Here is a 27,311-nt window from a genome sequence, read left to right as displayed (position 1 = left end):
GTTTCCAATCATTGACGCAAATACCACTTCTGGAGATTTTTAAAATGGATTTTTCTCTTTTCCTGACTTTTAGTTGAGACAACCGGTCTGATTCATCCGAAACTGTTAGTGATGATGTATAAAGGATATGTGATTAGCAATCCAAATTTTCATTATCAAGTCAGCAACAGTTTCACGTGCGAGGAGACAAAATGACATTTGTAAGCAGCGAAATAAAAAATATAATCAAAAGAAACGTATAAAATACCTGAGAAGGTCCGAAAGCTCGTCAAGATTTCCGTTAGTCGGGACTGTAAGGCTTGAGGTTTTCGAATAGTTGTTGTTCGGCTGATTGATGGACAGTGTGACGTGAGGATTAACATTAGCGTTAATCGTGGTCTTCGATATGTTGTTGTAGTTCTGTGCCTGATTGACGTTCTCTTCCTTATGACAGTGTGTCCTGCTCCCCGACCTCGATACATTGTAATTATGATTATAATTGTCCTGATCGTTGATATCCAGACTCTGGAGCCTGGCTATATTGTGCCGATGGTGCTGCCCGATGGATCCGTTATTACTAACGTTACCATGCGTGTTGATATTGTAGTTAGAATCTTTGAGATTCGAATGGCTCTCCGACCTCATCGGACTCGTCGGATTATTTTGGCAATGGTTAACATTCGCCAGGCTGGTGCTAGCCGTCAGTCTGTAACCTGGTCCGCTCCTGTTCGAGGTCAAGTGCCTGTGTTGCCTGGCCATCGGGGTTGGGGATCGAGAGACAAAGGCTGTTGATTCCAATGGATAATCGTCACCACTTATCTGCAGCTGGAGTTTACCATTACCGGGCAGATAAGCGTTTCTGGGCAGTGTCGCTGCACGCACAACATTCGGACTGCGAGAGCTGTTGTGGCCAAGGGTGTTCGATTGCATTACTTCGCTGCCATCTCTGGAGGTACCATTCAGAGTGCTGTGATTACTAATGGTGGACGTCGCCGATATAGACAGGTTTGTGTTGCTGTTTGCAATCGTTGGATCATTGTACCGGAAAATGTTGTTCTGCAGATTTGGGTATCGCGGAGTCGTTGGCACTGAAGAACTTGGCCCTGGCTGCTCGAGGGCCAGCGATATCTTGTCGAGGATTCCACCCAGCTGAGGCAGAGCACTTATTGCTGATCCGCTCTCCCTCAACAGCGAATGCAGCAGGGATAATTGCTTGCCGAGGTCTATGTTGCCTTCGAATTCCAATGAATTATTTGACGGGGCGTCTTTTGGTAACGGGCTCTGAAATCATGGTAAGAGAGAAAAAAAAGCTGGTGTGACGTACTGACTGGTAAAAAGAGAAGGGGGGACATATTCGACAGAGGAAATCAACTCACGCTTATCAACTGCAAGAAATTTTTCATCGCTGAAGCCTCTCGCTCCAAGAAATCATTCATGAATTCCATAAAGTTCTCTTTTCCTTGGAACCTTGTGAAATTTGCTAATGTTTGCAAAGTCTTTGCTACCAATGTCAAGTTCCTAGCAGCCTTCTCGTTTGGATGTTCTGAAAAAATACAAGACGATATGATTTGATTCAAGTGCCAGAAATGTACGAGCTTTTCAAGCTCATAAAATAGTTATTCAAAGCATACGAGTAACACATTCCAAATTCAGAAATAAACTTTTGCATTTTACAGAGAGTCAAAGGTCTTTCGTTACTCAGGTAACAATAGTTAACCTCCCAAATCAGGAGACAATAATAAAAAGGAAACTTCACCACAACTGATTTTACTGTACGCATTAAAGAGTAAAATAAAGCAAAATCAACTCACCATCGGTGATTTTGAATAGAGAGGGACTGAGAATGGCTGGACAAAGGAACCGGAGAAATATGGAGGCTGATATCAGATTGTCAGCGATATCGAGGCGACCCATCTCATTGAGACGTTCTCTGAATATTCTAAAGCACTCTCTCAATTCGACTGGGAAGTGAGTGTGACTGGCCAATATTTTGTTCCAAGCAGTTTCTACCGCCACTCGAAGATTGTGCTGTTGCGCTTTAAGCGCCGCAGCGGAAGCCACCTTCAGAGGATCTACCTCGCAGTCTCCACCTTCAGCTGCACCTCGTACAGCAGCACAAAGAGTTTTCTGAAGGTACTCATCCCCTGTCAACTTCAGATACGCTTCCATTGCTTTGGTTGCTAGCGAATTACCACGGAAAGTTAATCTTTCGTCATCTGAAACACAAAAAAGTAATTTGGTAAGTAAATTAAGAAGTGCGTATAGAATAATAAGGAAATGATTTTATACTGAGAAAAAGGGCATTGAGAATAAAAATCAAAACACTTTAACCTTAATCTTTTAATGATACTAAAATTGTTTTTTTAACATGTATATTACTTGAATTGTGAGTTGGCATCTGATGATTTTGATTTTCAGTGTTATGGAACCAAAATCTACACGATGTGAGGGTAAAAATGCAGGAAGATTGAAAAATTAAAGGGTTATAATACAAAATGATTATAGGTAGAAGGTCTAAATGTGGAGAAAACAAATTGTAGGAAGATAAAGTGTAGAAATCAAAAATATACATACGATAGAATTACAACAATTCCAGGGTTTGACTCGATATACATACATTGTTTTTATTCATTGGGACAAATTTTAGAAATTTTGGCTTTCTGTAGTTTCAGCTTTCTAAGTTTTGATGTTTCTACGTATACTTTACCTTTCTGTGTTATATTTTCAAGGTCTACGAATTACATCAGCATTCCAACTATATGCAGTATAGTTGTTTCGTATTCATTAAAAAATGTCCTGACTAAATTTACACTCACCGATTCTATGGATATCCATCATGACTAGATCGGCGAGAAACTGTGGTGCCTTATTCTCCTGCTGCATGACAGCTACCAAAGCAGTAGCTATATCCTCTTTTGCTTTAACGCCAATCACAGGCTCAAGAGCTTCGCAGAGCGATCTGTAGTCGTTCTTCAAGTACTCCAAAAAGTCCTGGTAGACATGGACCGGTAGAATATCGACCGATTGAAAACGACACTTGACTCGTAATGCTGGTGATTCTTTCAGTTGACCCTTGTCACCAATCACTTGATACCACTTTTCCGTCACGTAACGAGAGGTCACATCCTTGACAGGAATTGTCACCGATCCTGAAGAGTATATTAATTATAGAAGAGTTCAGATATCAGTTTCTTATCACCCAGAGTAAAGATTATGAAAAAAAAAATAGCAGCTTCTTGTTTTGGTTTTTAAAACCAGTATTTTGTTGAATTTGTTTATTTTTATGTATCAAATTTATCGTTCTCAACTAGTCATCAGGTGGTCGTTGGGTAAGACTGCATGTTCTCAATGTCATTCGAGACCTTTGTGAATTTACTAACGTTCCAGAAAGCTGGTACTTTGTTTTGTATACCTAAACAACATAACATTGTAATCTCGAATATATTTCAACCGCATCTGGGACGAAGGTCAATCAGTTTAAAATAAATTTATGGTAGATTACAATTGTATGTTAATTTGATTAAAATAGCATGAAGGATGAAAATGGGCAACAATTCGTAAATAACGTTTGAAATAAATGAAAATAATTCAATAGATATATTATTGTCATTTAAGAGTGTCGAAATGACTTAATGTTCAAAGCCTTGTTTAAAATAGGAAAGTCTGATTTATTTTTCGTATCTTAATAACTGAAATAGATTTCATTCAAATCTGTGATCTTAAGAGAACATTTTTTACCAAGGAAGCATGCTTCACTCCCTAGTGTTAAAAAAATGATGGTAACTAATGTCCAGCTCACCGATAAGTACGTTTTTGTCTTTCTTCTTCTTCCGGTCAGCCTCTCTGTAGAGATTGACGTAAATATTGTTGACGGCCGGTAGACGAGGTAGATCGAAGTAAGCACCCCAGAAGCATAGTTCACCCTTAAGTTTGGAAGTGGTCCGTGCGTAGAGGCCAGCATCAAGCGAAACTTCGCAAAAGTATCGTTTCTTCGAGGGTATGCCCTTCACTTCCAGGAGCCATATTTGCAGGGAATTATCCGTACGTCTTTTTTGACCCTCATCCGGATGCACGGACTTCCGGAGGCTGCAGCAGATAATATTTCGAAACAAATTAAACGGAGGAATTCAAATGCATCACAAAATAGTAGAATAAAATTAACTGTAACAACTTAAGAAAGGGACGAAGATGAAAAATGCAGTGTGTACTATTGGGAATGAACATGTTGCGCAGAATACATCTAATGGTACAAAATTGATTATTCCAACCGGACCATATTTAATCATAAAAGTCCTCCTACGTCGTAATTTTTGCGGTGTATAGATTCCGAAATCGCAAAAACTAAAACTTCACAGCTTGCGCTGAATCGTCTGTACATTCGTATGCTTATAATTGATCTCAAGAGATCCGAAGACATAAAAATATGAGTTCTAAAGTAGCGGACGTAGGGGTGTGGTTAGAACAATATGGCGTCGAAATTGGATTAACGCCTGATTGTTTCGGCTAAAATACAAGACTACAAAGAAACAGGAAATTTCTTGTAGGTGATACAATTTTTGTTTCGTTACATTGAATTAATACCGAATGACACATATATATTAAGAAGTGAGATTTTCATATAGTTAAATGTGACCCAAATACGGTATTATGTCGCCACATAGAACATGACTTGAAGTCGTCAAAAACGCAAAGATGTTTTTTTGGGGTCCAAAAACCTGTCATAAAACACCATTGAAACGTCTTATATTGTTTGTAGTGATATTCGGCCAGTAGATGGCATCCTTCGATATATTCTGGACCCCGATACAAAAAAGTACACTTGTCCGCAGTGATTCTGAGACAGCCAATTTTTTGGACATATCGGATACGTTGACAATCCAGAATCAACCCGCAGCGCTACCGCCAACCACGAATCAGGCTCAATTTTTCATGTTATGTACGTGTTATGTTATGTTTACAAAGATTGCGCCTGTTTCGCGGCCGGCCGGCGGTGGCGTTGCAGGCTAATTCTGCATTATCGGGGTGTAACTTGCATATCTAGTGATTTTAGTAATTTAACAGAAGAACGCTCTTCTCAATGTCGGGAACTAATTGTACATCAGAGTTTTTGCTGTAAACGCAAACGGAAATGCTAAGCAGATTTGAGATTGATTTTTGCAATTTATGCCTCTCGGAAAGTACTTCGGTACTCTACGTACGAGTATGTGTGAAGCGGAATACATGAAATATCATACAAAATAGAATTGAATATTTCGAGGTTATGTTGACCTGACGCCTCCGCCTTACGCTGCATCGAATCAAGTTCAGTTTGTGTATTCATTTTCTACTCCTCCACGCTTGGTCGTAGCTGCATTAGTTACAACAACAACTATAATATATGAGGTACTAGGATACGTGTTTTCTCTTGGTGTACAATCCCAGACAAAAGTGACTGAAATTCGAAATAGATGAAATTTTTCGGTTTACGAAGATAAAATATGCACCATAGGCACTTATATGTTGTAAAAGAATACAATGATGTTACCGAACATGTTTCTTCGGCTCCAGATATTATTGTATTAGTTAATTTTGCTATTTTGTGACGGTTGACTGAAAACTTTTGGACATGAATTTCACCTGAATCCAACTGTAAAAATAAAACCGTCGCCCATATGAGACATATTTGATGCATATGAAGCATAAAATGATAACTAAAACTGCATAAAATATACTATTAATCATTAATAAAGTCACATTTTCACTTATATCACTTTTTAGAAGTCAAAATAATATGTCACTGCGATATTTCGTTATTTTACGGTTGGCCCTACTGCGACGCGGTGAGAAACTATGTACAGCATGTACATCGTCTCTTTCTCTCACACTCTCTTCAATGCCGTACGCACATCCCTATGCGTATCGCCCTCTCTCTCTCACTTTGACAAACGAAACCCGAACTGCAGTCTGTTTTGGTCATTTCGCTTGCGTTTTTAATAAATAATTCGACAACCGCTACGGTAAGCCCCCATTTTTTTTTTTATTAACATTCTTTAGTATTGGATTTATACACACAAAAATTTTGGATAAAATCTGAATGTTACTTCTATTTTTATTTTATTCACAAATGTAAAAATATGCTGTTACTCCATGAGAACCCATATTAATTTAAATGTTGAATAACTTTTAAACTGTGAAGTCCATCGACTGCAAATTTTGCACACGCATTCATACAGATAAAATGAACAATCAGTCAAATTTTTATCGTTTTCCTAATGCTAGAACCATACCGCAAGAACATCCTCAAATCTAATACTGTAATAAACTCTTTGTAAAACTAATCTTCATGTCACGCTTACGATACTACCACACATAGGTACATCAGTGTGTTCTCCGCCAGAAATTAAATTTGGCGTATCGACAACGGCGACAAGAGCGTAAAATAACTAGGTGCGAGTTGCGTGTACGCAAGTAACGCTCCACGTGCCGACATCCTGGGCGTAACCGACTCGTCGAGAAAATTAGCCGTCGCAGCATCATTGTGGCCAAGTATATCTGCATATACGGTCGGTCACAACAACAATCTGCATCTCCTCGACGGTGTAGCGGTGGATAAAAATGGTGGTTGCAGCACTTGCAGCTTACCTGTGAACCCACTGATCCCTCTCGTGGGCGGTCTTGCAGCTAAAGTACTTCGGCACACCGCTGCTAGGCGTTACTTGGAAACAATGCTGTCGGCCAAGGAGGCTCGGATGCAGAGGCGTAACAGCAGCCAAGTCCATCGAGGTCACAGCTTGTCCGCAGAGAAGCGACTCGTGCGAACGGCAACCCCTCAGTCCGGCCGCTCCGCGTTGTTTTTGCCGTTCGAGTTTCGTCACGCTTTTCGTTCGTTTCAGGGGATTCGATCGAAACGATCTCTTGGAGAAGAAATTCTGCAATAAAAAGAAAAAGAGCGGATGTAGATCGGTTCAATTTTGCATTTTTTAAACCAAGTTTCTATAACCATTATTAAGGATGCTACATGCATATGAAACTTCATCGAAAATATAAGTTTCCGCTTACGCTAAGTTCCGATTACACAAGAAATACAACGGTACTAAATATTTAGCCACAAGTTTACCATTATATTCTTTTGTATAGCTTATAATGATTTATTTAATCAAAAATTAGGGAAAGAAAATGAAACCGTTTCAATACAATACAATAAAACAATCTAATTTGTAAGATATCGACAATTTGAGTGAAGCTTTGATCATTAGGTCGCCCGAAATGATTGAACTCTAGTGTTTTTTTTTTTTCTACAATTCTAATGTTTTTCAACTCATTTTGCTTGCTGACTGGGCATGAATTATCTGAAAAATAATCAAAAAATGTTATAACGCGCTGCGTACACTTCGTATATCAATATAATCCGAATACAGCAGTAACTACAACGTGAACGAGAGTATTTTATCCATAAATTACCGGGATCAACTCACGATGAATATACTGCGCTATGCAACCACGCGTCACAGCAGCGAGGGTCTCGCATTCATTCATTTTTCCAAGTTCAATTGACCAGAAAAATAAATGTTGTAAAAAAAAAACAAATATCGTTATTGTAGGTTGTTTTCGCGTCTTTCGATGGTTTTCAGATTTAAATTCGAAATGAGAATAGTAATTTTCAAAACGCTACATCTACGATTCCTCTCCAACCATTTGTCGGATATACATAGAATTTGACCCAGATTTTTATAATTTCGGAGTCTATCAAATTCCAGCTGACATATATGTATTAAAATCTTCTACACAACAATTAATTGTAAGTTACAAGCAAAAAATGTCATTTTTCAACCTCAAACAAGCGTATCACTTCTGCATCACTCCTCGTTTCAGTATTTTTCGTTATCTCTATCCACCGTGATGGTTCCGGTAACATAACAGTTTCACCGGTACGAACTGTTCGGTTTTTTATATCAACATTACCGTTCTCCCGAAAATTTCACCCAACGCGTCGGCGACGTGCAGGAAAAAGAGTAACGGGTACTAAGAATCATCTAAACTTTAGTATCGGGATTAAAGCGCGATATGTGGAAATATAATTTGCTTCTTTGGTAGGTAATCTCAAAGAATACAATGACAACTTAAAGGTACGTGTTGATTGAGATACGGATTCATTATCTGAAGTGATCGTGTGGTGATCATAGGTGCCATTGCAGTGATTGTGGTTTTTAGTTTCTTTTTACTTGGCCACCTGCACTATAAATCTCAATCTTCAACCTGGCGTAAAGTGATTAACGTAAAAACTCGGAGTTCGTATTCGAAAAAATGATATTGGTCAACACTTTTTAATATTACAGGTTAAAATATAATTTGAAGGAGATATCAGTCACCTGGTGAAATTTATGTTGGAAAAAAAAAATCAAAGAAATAAATAAATAACAAGAAGTAATTTCCAACAGAAATCGATTACAACGATTGACGCTGTTTCTTTTTTCGTTCTGTCCCGACTTCGAAAATCCTCTAAACCACATTTAACGCAGAGCTGACTAAAACATTCGTCAGTTTTGAGCACACCGATCAAGGAGAGTTTTGGAGGTAAGAAACGAAATCGTTGCTGGTTCCCACCTGGTCTGCCACTGCTGGCACACCAAACTCTCAGGTATTGGTAGAGCCAAGAAGACTCCTAGGTAGAGCGTCAAGCACGTGGCTCGGTTATAGAGGTGGATATATCGGGGAACAAGTCAGACAACTTTTCGGCGCTCATATTCCATCCACAGCATTATGCATACGTGCGTACACGTACATAATACACACACGCGTGCGTAAAGCCTGAAATATTTTTGCCCGTTTGAACGAGGAAAAAATAAAAAGAATGAAAACAAAATCCTCTGTGCAGCATCCTTCCTCTTTTTACGCATTCGAATCACAGACACGGGACAAGTATTATCAAGCACACGCAATTGTGGGGCACGGATAACGCGACTCGTTTTTACGATAAATATCTTCGTCGCTTTGCTGATCTACGGTCGTATTATTTGATGCGGAGCGCGGTTGCGGCTTGACCGCATTTGACCCATAAAATCAGATCAGGAATCGAATTTCTAGCCAACGCGTCTCGCAAACATTTTTCAACATGTCAGTGGAGTTGCGAAACAAAACGTGGGTGCAGGAAAAATACTTCGATCAAACGAAAACGTTGCAAAACGTGAACCCACCGTTTGCTTATAGTGTTACAAAATAAAACTCTAGGTATACGTAATTTATGACGGTCGTTCAGAGGACCGGTTTACAATTCCTTGTAAAAAATTTAAAAATTGATACGCAGTGCTGGTGATTTTTATCGGGAAAATGTGCTTTATGAAATTCATTTTAGTTCAATGATCTTAAAGAGGCATAATAAAAGTGTGAACAAATGTTAGCGCTTAATAAAGTGAAACAGGTTTTAGAAAGGCTGGGCGAATCCGTTCAAGTCACAGATTTATCAATCTTATCAGTTTGTAATGAAAAAAAAGATTAGTTTTTCAAAAAGTTATCGTATCGTGTTTCTCGATAAAAAAGATAGCTGCAAAATGTGAAATCCACATTGACACGTGAAATAAAATGATAACGTTTCCGTGAACTAGGTTTTGCACTCCTATACACCAGCATCGATTTGATACTTTAATGAAATTATGCAAATTTTCTGTTTCCTATTTAGACGATTCGCGTCCATTTAAAAATTTTCGACACAAGCAGACGAAGAACAGCTTAACTCACCCAAATTGTGGAAAGAGGAAGAAAGTATCGAAGAATATATGGTATCCGTGAGTAAACTTATCGTGTGTACTATGTATAAATATATATCAAACGTGAGAGCAGCGATCAGCTCAAGAGAAAATTGTCAACTGGACTATCGTGGATTTCCAATGACATTGCTCTCTCAGCTCCGGTGAAGTGAAAGGCCGATTCTCCGCCTGCCTCCCATGCTCACCATGCACGGGATTACTATACATATACCTATAATACGATACACGGCCACCATACAGACACCGATACCTCCTTCGCACTGGTACCTTGGGTAGGGTAAAATGCCCACTGATCGGACAGCACCCAATCAACGGATGCTATAAACATTTCAGGTCTCTTTCCGCTGTAGATTTGTTTTTAATTTTACTCCATTTTGTTAGTTGTTCGTTTCATTATGTGCCAAACTGACAATATTCTATCAAATTTACGACACATTCACATTTGTCGATAAGTTATCGTGAATCGATAAGCCCGTGTACATATGATTCTTTTTGGATTTGTTATGGGCTTTGTCATCGTTCACATTTTGAATTGAGACGCTACTGTATACGTGTAAACAGTTGCAAATAGTATATGAGCACACGGTATTTCTCAATATTTGCACAAATTTTATCGCATTATTATATTTGCATGATACTCTTTGTTTCGATATATTTCCCGCATTTCGGCATCTCATAAATAATGTAATTTATGTGGACGATGTGCATATCGATTTTTATAAAGTGGCAAGTAATCTGGCCGATAAACAGAACTTTTACTTTCGGAATAATATGCAGATTCAGTCACGTCGTATTTGTCATTGTTTCACTGAAAACGCATTAATTTTTTTGGATCAAAAAAAACGAATCCGTGATCGAGACTGTTCCGAATGTTTGGAACGGTACTTTATAGATCAGTGAAAATTCACTGATTCTCGGTTACAAGTATACAACTGGAAAAAAAAAGTGCATATACACTGAAGATTCGGTGACTTTTTACTAATATTTTACTGATTTTCAGTGTGCATTCAAATATAACTCTCTAATTTTTCACTCTCTTATAGGCACGGGCTAGAGTTGAGATATGAATATGAAAAAATCAGAGAATTGTTTTTGAATTTTTTCGAAGTTTATTTGGGTTGCGCGCCGGAAAAAATCGTCAAAACCTTAAATAAGGACCACCCTAGTGGATAGACACTGATTTCCTCCAGTGATATACTTATAACTTATTCACATTTAGAGAGTAGTGTCACTTTAATCGTAGTCAATAATTGATGACATTCGCGCATAAATTGAAGCTGATACAACACTCTCACTTTAAGTGTTTTATAATTCACCAGTCGATAGGTACACTGTTAAAAATTTCTGTATAGAACTTCCTACACTGTTTCGGAAGTTTTACTCGGATACGGGGCAGTGAATTCACCATACATTTACTGTTTATTGAATTTACAGATACAATAAGTTCACTACGCAATTTAGTAAATTCAAACGACTTTTTTGTATTTTTTTTTACAAATTTTAGTAACAACTAAATTTTTTATTGTAAATTTATGACAAACATATAGTGATTTACGTCGCTGCACCGCATTTGTAAATTTGCAACCTGATTTCGTAAATCGATAACTCGTTTGTACAGCAAATGTGTAGTAAATTCACAATAATTTTTAACAGCGCAGATCGACAAACCCACACGCACTTGGAATCTGGATAAATTGAGAAAGAATATTGATCACAACTCGTCAAGGTCAGTGAATTATTACTATACTAATTCAGATTTGGACATCAGGATTTGGACAATTACTTAATACTCTATGCAGCGATCCGCAGGATCAACGATTTTCTTACTTGTAATAAAAAATTGAGAAATCGAACAAGAAAATTACCCGGTTCATAAAGTAGTTTAAAATCACGTTGACAACTTTATCATCATTCGACTCGTCCATGGTTACACCAGCGCACATTTTTTCTCGTTGATACTACGGTTCAAACGTTCATCAATAAATTCCGAGAGAATATACTCGAGTGGATTTTTCTTGGTTTCCGCAAGTACTGGGTTCTAGTTTCAGAGAACTGCGCAGGAATTCCGATGGAGAAACAGGGCGCCAGGAGAAATAGCGGGTGAACTGTAAAACCGCGGGATTCAAATTACTGTCACCGATCGGTTTCGAGCTTGAGCTGGAGCCACTTTCTTTCTTATTTGAATTCCCAGTTTGCTCAGCTCGTGTAATCCACTCTAAACTTGCTCTTTCTTTCACGATTTACGGTTTGATACACGTTTTCGAAAACCAACGCCGGTCACACGTAGCGCGTGTAACTTTCACTGGTACAACGACACACGTCAGTGTGACGTTAAACGATCGATTCAATCTCATCAAAAATATCAACACTTTTACGTGAAGCTCGATTCCCACTGTCACACTGTAAGACAACCAACTTATGAATCGCACATTTTTGACATTCGTGCTTCACCTGAAACGCTGGCTGAGCGATCATTTCGCCGCAAAATCTGAACCCGGACTAACGCAGCTGTTGTATCCTGCCGGTACCCATGACGTAGATTGCATCGAGGGCTGAAGTCAGGGATCATTCGGGGTGATCCACCTTTGTGCTCACCCCAGCTGGGCTGGGTCAGACCTGGCTGATCGCCCTCTTCCCTTCGAAGGCGACCCCAAAGACGGACAAAAACGTCTTTTCTGGGGTCGAATCGAGAGGGGTTATAGACGAATGGTCCGGATCTCCGAGTCCGGAGCGATGCGGCGCATTGCCCCCTTAGGCAGCACCGAAAACCGAAACCAGTTCGCAGTTGCTTCTCCTTTTCCATCTCTTTCTACTTTTCTTTTCTTTCATTTATTCCTTTCCTTTATTTTCTCGTGGGGGGGGGGTGGGTTTGTTTCGAAGCGTTTCTCGCTCCGTTCTCGTCTCCTTTTTTCCCCGTTTCGTTCGCCGTACGCACCCTCTCTTCTCGATAAGCACCAACCATTCAGGGTTCATTGTTTTAGGACAAAAAAAATCTCCCGCTGTTACCTGCTTAGCTGTGCGATTGGACTCTGGTGCGGATTCCCGGCTGCAACGTGCCGAAGTAAGGCCAGAGGCAAACCACGGTACTTACTCTCGGATCCTTCAAGAGTCTCAGAGAGTCGACAGACGGCACGGTGGTTGAATTCCAATTTTACGACAACGTGTCCGCCTCATGCCTGCCATACACCCATATGTATGTACATGCTATGTGTATATACATACAGGGTGTCACGTAAGTCGCGGGTAACAAGTTTCTAGCTTTTTTTATGTAGGAAAAATAAGCCCACTACTATAAGGTATGCTTGAAATTTCTCTATCGCGCATATTGCCGAAGCTAACGAATTCAACGAACAATAAGTAGGTGTATTGTCTGCAATGTTGGAAATGCGGTGTTAAATGTAACACCGAAAATATTCTATAGAAGTCCACGCCATTTTGGTCTTGATTTTACAACTACTTGGTGTAAAGAATCGAACGATTTACACTAATCGGTGTGGACTTTTATTTACACTGTGAATTTTCTCACAGTGTGTTCACCCATTCGAAGTATTAATTTTTACGTAGCCCGGATTCGCCCGAAATTTTGTAATTCGGGGCTTTTGTGACCGCTGATTAAAGACCCGAAGGCGATGTTTAAAGATTCTGAGTGGATGATTCTTTGCGTCCCCTATTTTAAGTTCCCCAAATCTCACTCCGGACAAGTAATCGGTGTTTTGAAAAAATCTTGGATATCAAATTTCCTGAAGTATCAAATCGTGTGATTTCCTTCTGGATTTCGAACGACGATAATAGATCATCCGCTTCACAAGTCCAAATTTTGTGTCCAGATTTGTAATCCGCGATCTTGTAAGCACACGATTTTCGAATTTCGAGTCAATCAGATTACTAATCAGAGGTGAGAAAAAATTCATCAATATCCTACTGACCGCGACTTACGGCAGAGTTTGTATAATGCGCGCTGCACCAAAGAGAATCTTTGATCTTTTTCTCCTAGTAGTGCTGTTCGTGCTGTTATCGATTTCTCGCAAATAATTTGATTTCACAACATTACTCTGAATCGAATGAGTAATTATTACGCATATTTGAAATTGTCATGTTAAACCTTCTTCAAAATTGCGCAGAAAATGAAAACGCATTGAAAGTTTGAGGTTCTATTCAGGCTCTGAAGATGGGCAATTGCGTCCATTAACGGATTTTGAAACTAAGATAAGCCGTTGCGTTTTTGCCGGCATTAGAAAAAGAGCTTTACATTCCGAAAATCCCTGTCATAGATTTGGTGCGATTGCATCGCATATCTATATTGTATACACTTGGTGGAAAACCTTGAGTCGACGATGTTCGGGGGGGGGGGGGGAATCACTCCCAAGGGACGAGAGGAATTTAAAAATGACCCTGAACAACGCGGTGTGTGCGCAGGTATAAAGAACATGCCCGACATCCGGTTTTTTGGTTTCTAAAGAATAGCAGGGGAAAGGGGGGCAAGAAGACATCTTTGCTTGTGGTCAAAGAACGTATAGATGCGTATAACCGCTGCATTGTCAAAACAACGATGACGAAGAAAATACGGGAACACCATTTCGGGGCACTGGGGTGGGTATGAGAATTCGAAAGAAAAATATGTACCAGGAAATTTTTATTCGAAATTGGAATAGACTCCGTTTGAGCAAGACATAGACAGTTTTCTTTTCTATACGTTCATTTTTCACAAATACTCATAAAGTTTAAATATTTTACAGGTATAACGCATCTTACAACCCGGGATTTATTCGTGTTTTTTGTCGTCGTTCAATAATGTCGCGGTAAGTTGATAGGACGGCAGAGATTGGCCAGTGCACTTCTGACGTTATTACAGCTACCGCTTGGCGCCATCTTTCAAACCACGCGAAAGGTATTATAGTTTCATTTCCGTACCATACGTTGCGTACCAGGATTTGCTGTACTCGTTTTGTTCATATGGAACTGGAGGTTCGACATTTCTTTTAGAATCTATTTCCGTACCTTGGTAAAGTGTTTGGAAATGAAAATAAGGGAAAAAATGTAGATCGCTTTGAAACGAAACTAGAAAAACGGACTCAAATAATTGGAAACAGCCGAGGAAAATGGAAAGAAAGTATAACGGCAAAGCTTCAGACATAAATTGGAATGTTCGGTTAGAAAAACACGCAAGGAAGAAGAACTAGTAAAAGGAAAAATCGATATCGCGGAGTAGCTGGCTTTATGATAATGTCGTCAAGACCCGTTTCCATTTCGCTGCAGAAATCGACAGAGTTCGTCCTCCTTGGAATTTAATGTAGGTACCTCTGATCGATTTCACGTCGTCATTGTTATTATAATCTTATCTCTCGTTCACACGGTTTTTAGGACGGGAGACTTTTCGGCCTCGAATTTTTCGTGCGCTCACCGTCGGTTGGACGGATGCTAACGATCCTTTGGGAGGAGGGTCCAAATCGACTCAAGAAAAACTAGTTTCAAATATATTCTTCCTTCTCCTGCTGCGGGAGTCAACGTCCACCCGAGAGACACCGGATAATAAATCGGCGTAATAAAAATAGTCCGGGGTCCGACGAGCCCGTTGCCTCAGTCCAGGGGGATAAATTATACAAAATGAACAACTGCGTGCCAAGGTGCATGGGAACAATTTGCTGCGACTTATTGTCATTTTGTACCAACCAGTAGTGAATTATCAAGAGACACGGAAGTGTCTCGCACCACGTGTATTAGAAAAAATAAAAAAATTTCCCAAACGGAGTGTATGTATTGTACATAAATTTCAGGCGTGTTTACATAAGAATATGATAAGAATGAGTGTATTATTAATTAACAAAGATAAATATTTATTTGTATAGTTTTTTTCTGCAAAATTATTATTCACATTTGTACTTAATGAGATTTAATCGATAAATCGTGGCTGCTCTTCCATATATACGTGTAATTTTGAAAATTTATTTTACGTCAAGATTTCGAAAGTGCACTATAACCTCACAATGAACGTCAATCGCAGTCTGCTTCATTTACTTTGTTTCCTACATACGTCTTTATACCCAAGAGAGTGTACAGAAATCATTTATCTATCATTATCAATGAGTATCTACATTTTCCATACACATAACCTGACAGATATAATTATAATATACTTGGATCTGTTCGAGAAAGTTACGGGGATGCGCCGATTAGGTACATCCAGGTACGTCGCTTCAGCTCGGCATGCACCGTAGAGGCAAAAATTAGTCCAGAGCTCAAAGTTCGTACCAAATCGTACGTCGTAACATCGGTGCTGGTCAAAAGCCAAGAGTCTATAAAAATTGTAGAACGTCACGAGTGTGCAACATCGGCTGGTATTTATACAGCAATACGTTTTGACATGAATTATGTGCGAAGTATCATCACTTTAGTATCTGGTTTTACAGGTGGATGCAAGCATGGTATTGCCTCTCTCATGTGGGTTCACCAAAGAAGCGTTTCGTGCGTTTGAACGGACGATAAGAATATCAGAGCCAGTGGTGAAAAGTTTGTAAATGTAAGAAATAAATCAATAAAATGATGTTTACATCGTTTAGATCGATTTTTTTATCTATAATAATATTGCGACGTAAGAATGCAGCGAATATGGCTTCGCTTTCTTGAACAATGATGCCTTCACTTTCGGGGTTATGAGGGCAAAATTGTTGATACAATCGAGATAATGAATAAGAAAGCATTTAAACGTGGTTTAAAACGTACGGGTGAAAAATTTATGAAGTATATTTTACACGAAACAAGAGTTGCCTGTCAGATAATCGTTGAAAAAATTGTTCTATCAATGAGTCCAATCACCTGGCGGTTATTTTTAGCTTGACGCAAGAAAATTTGCACAACGCAGAACAGCACGCTTTGTGGAATATATTTTCATTCGTCGATCACGAAGTAATATGCAATGCAACGGTGATGAGACGCATGATTAGAGACCAAACTTAGACAAACCATGAGAATTCGGTATAAAAGAAAGTACAAGAAAATGATTCAGTTGAACTCCATGCAGGGTTTCAATTTTTTTTGATGTATAAAAAAAAAACACGTTGCTTTGACCAAAATTTAACTTGAACGACTACATGTGTCAGTTTTTGAATTGTTCTGCCATGAAGTTTCTTTTTTTTCGCCAATTTTCTTTTCAGCATATGAAGCTTGCAATTTTTCAGGAGGTGTAGGAGTCGAAATCGTGTGTGGCCGGTTCTGAAGTCGAACGACGACAGAAGAAGGAATACGACGATCTATTCTGGGACGAATCTAGGGAGAAGCGAGTTGCTGCACAGAAATGCAGGCTCGCTGCTCTCAGTCTCATAGTCTATGCCATCAATCTTGGAGGACCTTGTATTTACCGTGTCGATGGGAAAAGAAGACCCTCGCATAACGCAATCGACGTGATTCATCCATTCATTCGTTCATTCACTTTCTCACTCACTCGCATCGCTGCAGAAGTTGCAAGATTATGATACCTTTGGGCGTGGATCAGTTGGCAGCAATGTCAAGTGCGTGAGGAGATTTAGAGGAGTCGTATACCAACCTAACTGAGGGAAAATCTTGTTATAGTTGTGGCAATGGCAGCTATTTTCACGGGATAATAAACGCATATTATGTGTTTATGTTATTTCTTGCGCTAAACAATGATATGAATATTTTTATTAGGTATGAAATACTTTCTCAGGAAATACTTGTTATACAAGTGTCTGCATACTCATAGTATAATCAATCACGTTGTTATGGTTTTTCCTCCTATTTAGATGTGTAATAGTTCAACTACTATTCCACGAAATATCTACAACATTTATGTCTCATTATACAATGTTTTTCTACAGAATTATAAGTTTTCAGTACACCGCATTCGCTACGATAGATACGGAGTTAAAAATTTCGAGTATTGCGTTAAGATGTGGTTAGAGAAATTGAAAATACTATTCCGGGCTGGAAAATGCATAGTGCCTTTGTCTTCATCTTCTTCAAATTATAAGCCCAATTATTATTGTTCGTTACAACAAATGCATTTACTTACGCATCTGTACGATTTTGAATTGGTTTTACGACGAAAAGGAACTTTATAAAACGCGAGCATGTTTTACGTATTTTCCATGCGTGTTTTCCGTACAAAAATTATTTGTTTCTGTAACGCTCGAATCAGTCTGTCAATGCGCGTACGCATGCGCTGTCGTAAAAAAATCTGCCATTACGCGAACCTAACCTCAATTTCGTGCTTTGTGAAAAACCGCGTAACATACTCTTGTTATGTAAATAATCGTGTACAACAAGGAGGCAACGGTCTTTTGGCTTCGCGTATTTGAAATATTCGACTTCGAATGTACGTTTTGTTTGAGGTATAATGGAAAAATTGATAACGGGGTTTGAAAACCACACGGCGACCGACAATCGATGTTCGTCCGGTTTCGATAAGCTTTTACGAGCAGGTGAATTACGGTGAAAACCGCTGAACTTTAACGAGATTCAAAATCTTGACATCAACGGAACGAGGAATTATGAGGAAAAAACGTTATTTCGCAACATTAGGCTTGTCTGGAATTCGGTAGAACGTAATAAGACGAAAGATACCCGTATTTTATAAACTCAACTCATTCGGCGATCCTAAAAAACAGTCCTTCTTTTTCAATGTTGCGTTGCCTTATCGTTGCTAACTTCAACTTTGTGAACTTTTTTTCCTCCTTCGGTATTATTTCAATTTCTTAATATCACATAGATTAGTGAAACGACCTCTCATCGGATTATCCCGAGAAAATTTGCATTTGTTACGCAATATGTATAATAATACAAATAAAAAAGAAAAAGAAGGATACATCTACCAAAACACGGCAAGTTTCTCAAACTGGCTATTATCTTGAATTTACTTTTGGATTATATCTGTTTTATTTCACGCATACGCAGCGACACAAATACAACATGACGGAGAACGTAACACGTGAGAGATACATAACGTATATCGTAACGTATCATTGTCAAAGAATGCCGTTTGTCCTCGAGGAGCTGTTTCTCTTATTTCATATCGGAGAAACGGACGGTTTGAAACTCGACACTCCTGAAAATTATACCTTTCGCTCCATCGGCCGAAGGCAGGCGCCTTGTCAGCCTTAAATATACATGAAACGCTCCAAACAGTGAGACAGACACTCGCGGTGCAGTTGTTGCGGCTGGTTCAGGCCCGTTATACACAGTTTGAATTTCATTGATACGTTTCTAGCCCTGGGGCTTCGACAAACTTACGTTATAAGTCCCTGCAGTTGCGCGCTGCGGTGTCAAAAGCGCGTAAATCATTCGTAACGCAAGAGGAGCGAAGGGGAGGAGAAAGAGAGCGAGAAAAAAAAAAGGAAAATTACCAGAACACAGCCCTAAACGCATTAAATTCAGGCTTCCTATTACCCGTAGGCCAAGACTTCGTACTCAAACCAAACGTCGTAAAGGTTATCTTTATCGTCTTGGTTTTTTTCACGAGTTATTCTTTTCCGCTTTTCATCTCCAAACTGGGGATCGTTTTTTCTACCGTGCATTCAGGACCATAATTTATACCTTTGCCCACTTTGCTTTACAATGGTTAATCGAAAAATTGTAATACTGGATAATAGTGATCACATATAACGTAAACATATAGAACTAAGTAACGAATGTCATGTGTGCGAATGAATTTCAATGATTAATTTTGTGATTGTTACGAGATTGACGGAAACTTGAAAAAAGTTCTGAATTTTTATAAAACTTTAAAGGGAAACTTGTACAGATTTCGAGAGCATCGTTTCGGTTAAATTTCGAACAGCTAATATTATGCGATTGAGTGCGTAACTTTGATGTCATTTTTTTTTCTTTTCTTGTTCTAAAATTTGACGAACAATAATGCGAGACTTTTTCAACCTTTATCTATGTTTGACGAAAATTTGGCAAAAGTGTAGAGGGTTTTTCGATAGATTTTTATATACATCTTTTTGCGGGCGAGAGTTAAAAAGTAAAGCCGAAAAGGTTACGAAATAGAAAAATCTCAATATTGAATTTTTTTAACACACGAAAATTTATTCCAAAGATTTTGACAATGTCATAAGTTGAAATGTAGAAAAGTCGAAGTGTAGAAAAGCAGAGTATTATAGAAAATAGAAATAAACCCTTCCATGTTTTGGCTTGATATATTCTCATTCGTTCTGACACTTCTATACTTTAGTTTTCTTTACTTCACCTTGTTCATGCATTTTTTGATTGCATGATTGCATGATGCATTACATGATTGTAGCCATTCTACTTTTTGACTCCACCCTTGGTCAAGAAGTTTATCAACGAATAGAAAAAAATAAAACTATTCAGCGTATATTTAGAATGCCACCACTGATAATGTTCCCTTTCCCTGGAAATGACCTCTTTACGATACAGGTTGTTCGTAAAACCCGGTTGTTTATATTGACAATAGACTCACCACTATGCGGTTGGGGGTGACGTCAAGGGGTCGGGCACCAAGTACGGGTGTAGCTGGTGCGCTTCCTCGCCGGCAGGCTTTCTCGTAGGAGGTATCTGAAACGAGAAAACGAAAATTGCGATTTAGTCGAGATGTCGTGGAAGGATCCGATCGTACCTTCGTCTCACCCTGTTTAAATCATTTCGAAACAGACGTTTATCAGCAATTGGCTTACACACCGATTCTTGAAATGCAGCGGCTGCACGTGCAGCGGTTGCAAGAAACTCGAGACTTTTGTACATGTGAGAAGACCATTTAGGAGGTTGGTAATAGTAAACAGTGCCGAGGTTCTCAAATGGGGCTCAAGAGGGGCGTATTTAGAGGTCCATAACTCTACATTTTGACCGTTAGTCTACAGCCGTTCTGTCTCCGACCGGAAACAATAATATCGAAGTACAACTGCGGGCGTATACACATGTGTATGTTGTGCACGTATATGCATATGCCTATGTACGTTTCTTTGTTAACATGCCAGCAGGGCTCCTTCACCCTTCTCCAATTTTACCCTGTCACGATATTTCGCAAGAAAACGGTAATTCCCCATAAGTAACAACTTTTCCCGCAGTTGTTGTCCGACTTACATGGGTGCTACGCATGCTAGGCCGTTTCGTTTGGAAGCTATACATTTATTTCGCTCATACCTGAAAAACTTGCTTTGCTCGGTGTGAAGAAACGGAAAGTCCTCGCCGAAGCATACGTCTTATATCCGATTTTGAAGGATCGTTCGATGAATGCGAAGTTTTCCCATTTGCGTAAAATGGGGACGATCTGTTTTTTTTTTTTTTTTTTGACTTCTTTTATCGTAACCACCCAGCCACATTTAATGATACGGACTTAATCTTGGAAGTATTTTCTAGAAAATTAATTTCTCAACTATGTGTCCGGTAAGCAAACGTCTTTAGCGACCAAAATCTTGACTTTACGCCGAAAATTCAACGAAATTAATTTCTCTACAAAATGTTCCTAGAAACAAATCCGTATCATCAAATGCACCTGAGTGGTAACCATTAGAAAAATATGACATCTTTCCCATATCATTCGAATGGGAAAACTTCGTATTCTGAGAGCGGGCATTCAAAACTGGATTATCGAGTATTTTTTTATTTTCTCTTCTTACGTACAAGTTTTTCAGGTAGGAAAAAAGTAAAATGCTGCATCCTAAAGAAACACCACAATACATGATATCATATCATGTGTATCGTATGAGATAAACGTACACATGCCACCATAAAAATACACCATGACAGACGTATATAATAAAAACACGCTTGTATGGAAATGCCTTGACTTTAATTTCGCAAAATAATATACTTTTAAATTGTTCCTAAATTTCAATCACGCTATGGTGACTGAATAATGATCTTAGCAAGGATCATTTTCCATCTTCTGAACCAGACGGAGATATTTAAGAATTAGGCCAGTTATATTTAACGATCGAACCTGTAGAATATTCAGACGGTGATGGATAAAAATATATCGATCTTTGCCAGCTCGTTGGCATTTGTGTGTGAATACCCGACACCATCGATTCTTTCAATAACAAGAATCCAACGCATATGAAAATATGAAAGTTCAAGAAATGAAGTACGACAATTATTCAAAGCGTTTAATTTATTGTTACATCTGCGAATCGTGAATTTTTATGTTATAGAAATCTGCGAGTGGGTTGTGCCTGCAATTAGTCAATTTATCGCAATGTGTCGAGAAAAATTACTCATGTGAATTGGGAATATAACGAAAAATGTTTGAAACAAATTTAACGAACAGGATGAAAAAATCTGTCGACATTTGTACCGTACTAAAATTTTTACATTTGTTCGTCGTATTCGTGAAATTTCCATACGAACTGCAAAATTTTATACTGTAAACATAATCGCTCAAAAAGTAAATTTGAATCAGTGCGAAATAACGAGACAGAAAATCCGAGGACAATAATTATGCCGAAAGAGGGAGACTCGGTTTGGACATAATAAACCCTACACGTTAGCTGAAGAGAGCCGTAAATTACGACGAGAGAAAAATCGACATCAATCAATCAGCAGTAACAGCAGCAGCGACGCCAGCAACGGGTTTCATTATTTTCACCGCTGCACCGTTCGATGAACACTGCCCAATATGCCGTCCACCATATGCACGTAGCTAGGTCGACTGCATTTGCATGACTGCACCTTTCGCCGAGAGCCCTTTATAATTAAAAGAATTTTTTAACCATTTTAACTGCGGCATCTGCAGTAGCAGCGCTTCGTTGCCTTGTCGTCGGGGAAACGTTGTACAACGTTGCACAAAGCGTAGGCATGGAAAAAAACGCAGTAGTAATTATTGTTTGTCCAATTAGAATTTGCCGCCGTGCAGTTGACCTAGAAGTCTTGATCGCTGTTACTATCCAAAACGCTTTTCATTTCGTATTCATTGAACAGCTAGGCGGGACTTTCTATCTGGAGAACAATTCATCCATCTGCGTAATGTATGCATTTATATGCATAGTCCTGCAGAAGTCGAATACTAAAGAATTAATGTAAGACTGATTCTTCTAACATGAATAATAGACAGTTTAATAGTTCGCCATATGAAAATCAACGCGTTTTCGAAAATACTTATACATCGAACCTGCGAAACTCAATCTTGCAAAAAAAGAACAACCATTTAATAAACCCAAATCCCAAAATCGAGAAGAAAAATGTCTAAAGATCCATTTGGAGAACTGTCTGCAAGAAGGAAATAACTGGTTTTCACGATTTTGAGGCGTGCACTTTGTTGTAGAGTCTTCTATTCTCTATTCCAGATCGGTAATGCTCAAATTTTCATACACTGTCAGAAAATTCATGGTATCAACAATAGTCCATACCGATTAGTATAAGATTAAACATCATCGGTGTAAATCGTTCGATTCTTGACACCAAGTGGTCGTAAAGTGAACACCAACATGGTGTGAAGTTCTACAGAATATTGTCGGTATTTCATTTAACACCGCATTTCTAACAGTGTAAAAAAAGAGATTTAATACAGACTCGAAATTGTCCCAATTCTTACTATGTGTCACGTGCAAAGAAGAGAAATTGATAGCACTTCAAATGGGTATTTCTAGCAACTGTTCAGTACGAAGTGTGGACGAGTTCAATGCTGAGGATGAACCAGTTCATGCCAGCGTGAAGTATTCACATGCAATTGGGTTCATCGAGAAGAGAGCAAGGCAGCTAGTCAGTCGGAGAGCGAATATACATAAATGATTGTTAACGCAGGATACAGTCGACGCTTCGCAAGCTACATGCCTCTGCCTCGTATTGTATCAAGTCCTTCCACAGATGGGGGTTCGGACCGTCGAATTTATCGCTCTATTATGGGCTACCCCTCAGATGGGGTGAGCCAAAAGTGCCACTAATGCGACGACTATTAGCACGCGCGATTATATTATAAATGACGTTGAGCCGTGAAGTCTAGCACGGACAAAAAAAAAAAGCACGGGACAACGAGGCGACGTCATTCCGACTGGTTATTCAGATGCGTGCGGTTGCTTATGGGCGAAAAAAAATGCGTTCGATCTTTCCTATCGCATTTTTTATCACTCAGGCACCGTTTCAAGGTGAACGACTTTCCAAGTACACCGATTCATTGCTATACTGTTCAAGAAAATGCATGCAGTTAAATGAAATTGTGCAAATCGTACGAGTGGTTGAGTGAATCGTGCACCACTGCTTTGCTAATGAGAATATCAAAATCGGGGATGGTTGTTTCGCGACACAGAGACCGACGTCAACACCGGCAACGCCCTTTTACTGTATATCATGCCCATATGCATTCGACATTATATTCCAGTGCAGGGATGAGTAGACGTGTAAACAGCAGCAGGCGTGAGTTCCGTCATTTTGAATATGATTTCGGTGTGTCACGACTGACTCGTACGTCACTTCATGTCACATGCGAGCCCGCAGTGACAGAGGGATTTGAAGCTATTGAAAAAAGTCGTCGGGTCGTAACTGATTTAAGGATTCTGTAGAAGAACCATCCCACAATTCATCTCCAGTTCCATGGCGACAGCGATTTCCGGATGAAATGGCTCTGACGTAAATACCTGCAGAATATTCGGTCATACTGCGGCAGGGAAAGAGGATAAGCGTTTCAGGCAAATGGGTGGGGAGGAATGGGACAGTAATTTTCCGCGATTAATATTTGGAGAGAAAGAGAACAGCTGCTGCACACATTCAGATGGTGTGGCTCACAAAAACTCTAGCAATTTATTTTTCGTTTTCATTCTGAACGACCGATTTGACCCAAACAATCAAGCACGTCATCCGCTCGTAACGCAATTCATAACACATGGGCTCGAATTTCCCAAGTGAGCAACTGGCTCTTCTTCATGGTGGTCCTGCCAGAGTCCGGAGGGCAAATTTGAGACCCTGCCGTTACATTATCCGCGGTAAATTCCGTAGGAGTCCTCGACTCGCTCTGAGATTCACTCGATTGGAAGGAACACAAAGTGCCTCGTACTTGCTCTGAGGTACTCAAGCGAGCCTGCGAATGAACGCTTGAAAAATACTGAAGAGGTAAAAAAATACGCCCCTCGTACCTGATATTTCACGTTTCATTAATCGATCCGTGATTGCTGACGTATTTCCAGTAGGTGAAACGATCGAATCTGGTTTTAATCTTTGATCCGCGAACGTTGAAAACCGAACTTACTTCCAACCCAGAACTGGTGGTGTCAAGTATATACAGAACACCACAATTAGGTTGATGACATTTTAGCTCTAATCAATAGTCGCGTGTTCCCCACGGCTCAGATGTCGTAATTCAAGATAGACAACCGGTTGCCCGGTGAAACCGGAACCATTGCTGGTAGTAGCTGACTAATAAGCGATGGATTTAAACCTGGGAGGCAACGTTGTTGCATGCGTTAGTTTAGTCGGGTTAGAATCAGCTTATCAATGTCAAGATCGCTTGACTTGTTTCATATCCGAATCATTACTACCAAGGGTAATTAGAGCGGCGTGGTTCCTGCAATTTAAAATCGACCGACAGACACGCAACGGTGGACAGGATGGCAGATGCCAGAACTCACCTCCTCTACTCCCACTTCAAAAGGGTAGAAACAGTGGATAAAATCGCGATCACACGTGTATCCACAGCTTGCTACCGTTTGACGTTTGCTTAGCTTGCGGTGGCAGGTGCTGCCAATATCGCTTTGGAGTGAACTGCCACCCAAATTGACTTCGAGGCAATGGTAATGACAATGGCAATAACGAACGCAATAACGCAAGAATTCAACAGACACATTATAATTACGTGCAACTCAGATAACGGCTGAAACCGGAGTCTTCTGGTACCTTGCACTCCCTTGATCCATCCGTCCGTATGTCTACGCCAGTAATTATTTTCTCCGTTTTAATTCCGCTGATTGACAAGACTGCAGTCTCTCATCTTCTTTCTTTTTCTCTTTCACAATTAGTGAGTGACGCTGCAGAGAACGGAGATCAACGCAACCGTGCGCATACATGCATGTGTGACGTTCGTGATACCACGACTTTGTTCTTCTCTCATCAATGGCTCCTCTTGTATCTTTCACTGCTGTTGCAACTCACAGGCGTGGCCTTTTGGAATTCCATTGCGTTACATTCGTGTAAATACGAGATATCAAAATTTACTTTACTATTCTGCAAAATACATTCAACTTTTACGCTGTTTTCCCTGCGAATGGTCAATCGGTTTTGGGAGCGAGTAAACAAAACGGTTCTTTGTAAAACGCATTAACGAAACCTCAGAGCGTTGACACTAACAATTGAACGCAATCACAATGAAAGCGACTGTTAAGTGAGGAATGCATTCGCATCAACAAACCGATCAACCGATTCTTCGAAGTCCGTTCCAATCGAACCATGCCGATTTTTCAAACTTTAAATATTAACTTTTACCAATAAGTATTTGTTTCTTACATATGCAGGTCAGTGAAAAAACGTCAATTTGTTTACGTTTCGGCTCCGGGTATGGGCCCTCCTCAGAACCAATTTTTTTCAATAATCTGGTGCGAGAATTTTTTGACAAGAAAGGACGGACGTTGAAATTGTAACGATGAATTTCAACGTCCGTCCTTCCTTGCCAGTAAATGTGATCCAAGATTCGAGCTTGGGAGTTCCGTATTGCACTGTATAATTGTAATGTAGCAGTGTATTTTAAAATTTTATTCTGTAAATATGTTTCATCGTCATGTCCACATTGAGTTTTATCATTCAAAAAATTCTTGCATCAGATTATTAAAAAAAATTCGTTCTGAGGAGAGTTCCCACCCGGGCCGAAACGTAAACAAATTGACGTTTTTTCACTGACCTCTATATCTAAGAAACAAATACTTATTCGTCATTATTGAGGTCAAGACAATCATATTCATTAACGTTTACACTAAAAAAATTGGTCACTTCAAAATATGCCTACACTAAATTTTCAAAAGTTTAGGAATTTTTCATGGAATTTTATTTTACGGATTTCATGGGTACTTGAGAATACTCCATGAGATGTTATCCAGACTTTAGAAAAGATTACAGATTAGTTCAAAGTGTTCATGGAATATCACCGCGTTTCAAAAGATGCAAAGATATACTTCGTAAAATTTCATGGGTGAATATTTCATGGAATGTTCCTTGAATTTGAAGGGAGCACACATGCCATATCAGAATTTAATGTGAATCCAAAATGACTTCGTAAATTTTTTTAATATTTCATATGCATGTACGTGGCGTGGCAAGGATCTATATTCTTCTAGTAGTGTAATTAATGTTTTACGCTTGGTTAAAAGAAACGATGTAAAGAATCATTACTTGCGTAACATTCTCGAGTATGAAATCATCAACAAACCAAAACACAACATCATTAAAAGAATACTGAAAACTTGAAAGTACGTTTACAAATCCAAAATGTTTCAACACTACCACTTAGTTGGAAAAAATATTCTTGGTGCTTTTTCCCACCATGATCTTTTCCGATCAACCAAAGCGATCACAAGATTCAAACTCCCATGATACCTTTACAGCTATATCTGTAACCATAAGAGGCAGCTTAGAAAAAATTCTGATAATAACACGATTGTTCCATGTGAGGCTAACCGACTAACTGTTGAAACAGAAGTG

General features: G+C 39.2%; 1 protein-coding gene across 16 annotated transcripts in view; it reads right to left on the bottom strand.

The window, feature by feature from the left end:
• LOC107216528 (ras GTPase-activating protein raskol) overlaps positions 1–27,311 on the bottom strand; it is a 226,219-nt gene that overhangs the window by 7,817 nt on the left and 191,091 nt on the right. For all 16 annotated transcript variants that reach the window (XM_046735810.1, XM_046735803.1, XM_046735804.1 and 13 more), the window contains 7 exons: positions 20,158–20,252; positions 6,601–6,887; positions 3,779–4,065; positions 2,796–3,128; positions 1,791–2,195; positions 1,356–1,522; positions 248–1,260 (listed from right to left, as the gene is read on the bottom strand). In XM_046735810.1, the coding sequence (XP_046591766.1) occupies positions 248–1,260; positions 1,356–1,522; positions 1,791–2,195; positions 2,796–3,128; positions 3,779–4,065; positions 6,601–6,887; positions 20,158–20,252 (2,587 nt within the window). The remainder of the gene's footprint in view (positions 1–247; positions 1,261–1,355; positions 1,523–1,790; positions 2,196–2,795; positions 3,129–3,778; positions 4,066–6,600; positions 6,888–20,157; positions 20,253–27,311) is intronic.

Source organism: Neodiprion lecontei, chromosome 3, assembly GCF_021901455.1.
Source record: "Neodiprion lecontei isolate iyNeoLeco1 chromosome 3, iyNeoLeco1.1, whole genome shotgun sequence".
Taxonomy (NCBI): domain Eukaryota; kingdom Metazoa; phylum Arthropoda; class Insecta; order Hymenoptera; family Diprionidae; genus Neodiprion; species Neodiprion lecontei.
Note: the sequence above shows the minus strand (reverse complement) of the source record. Positions and strands in the feature narration are given on the sequence as shown.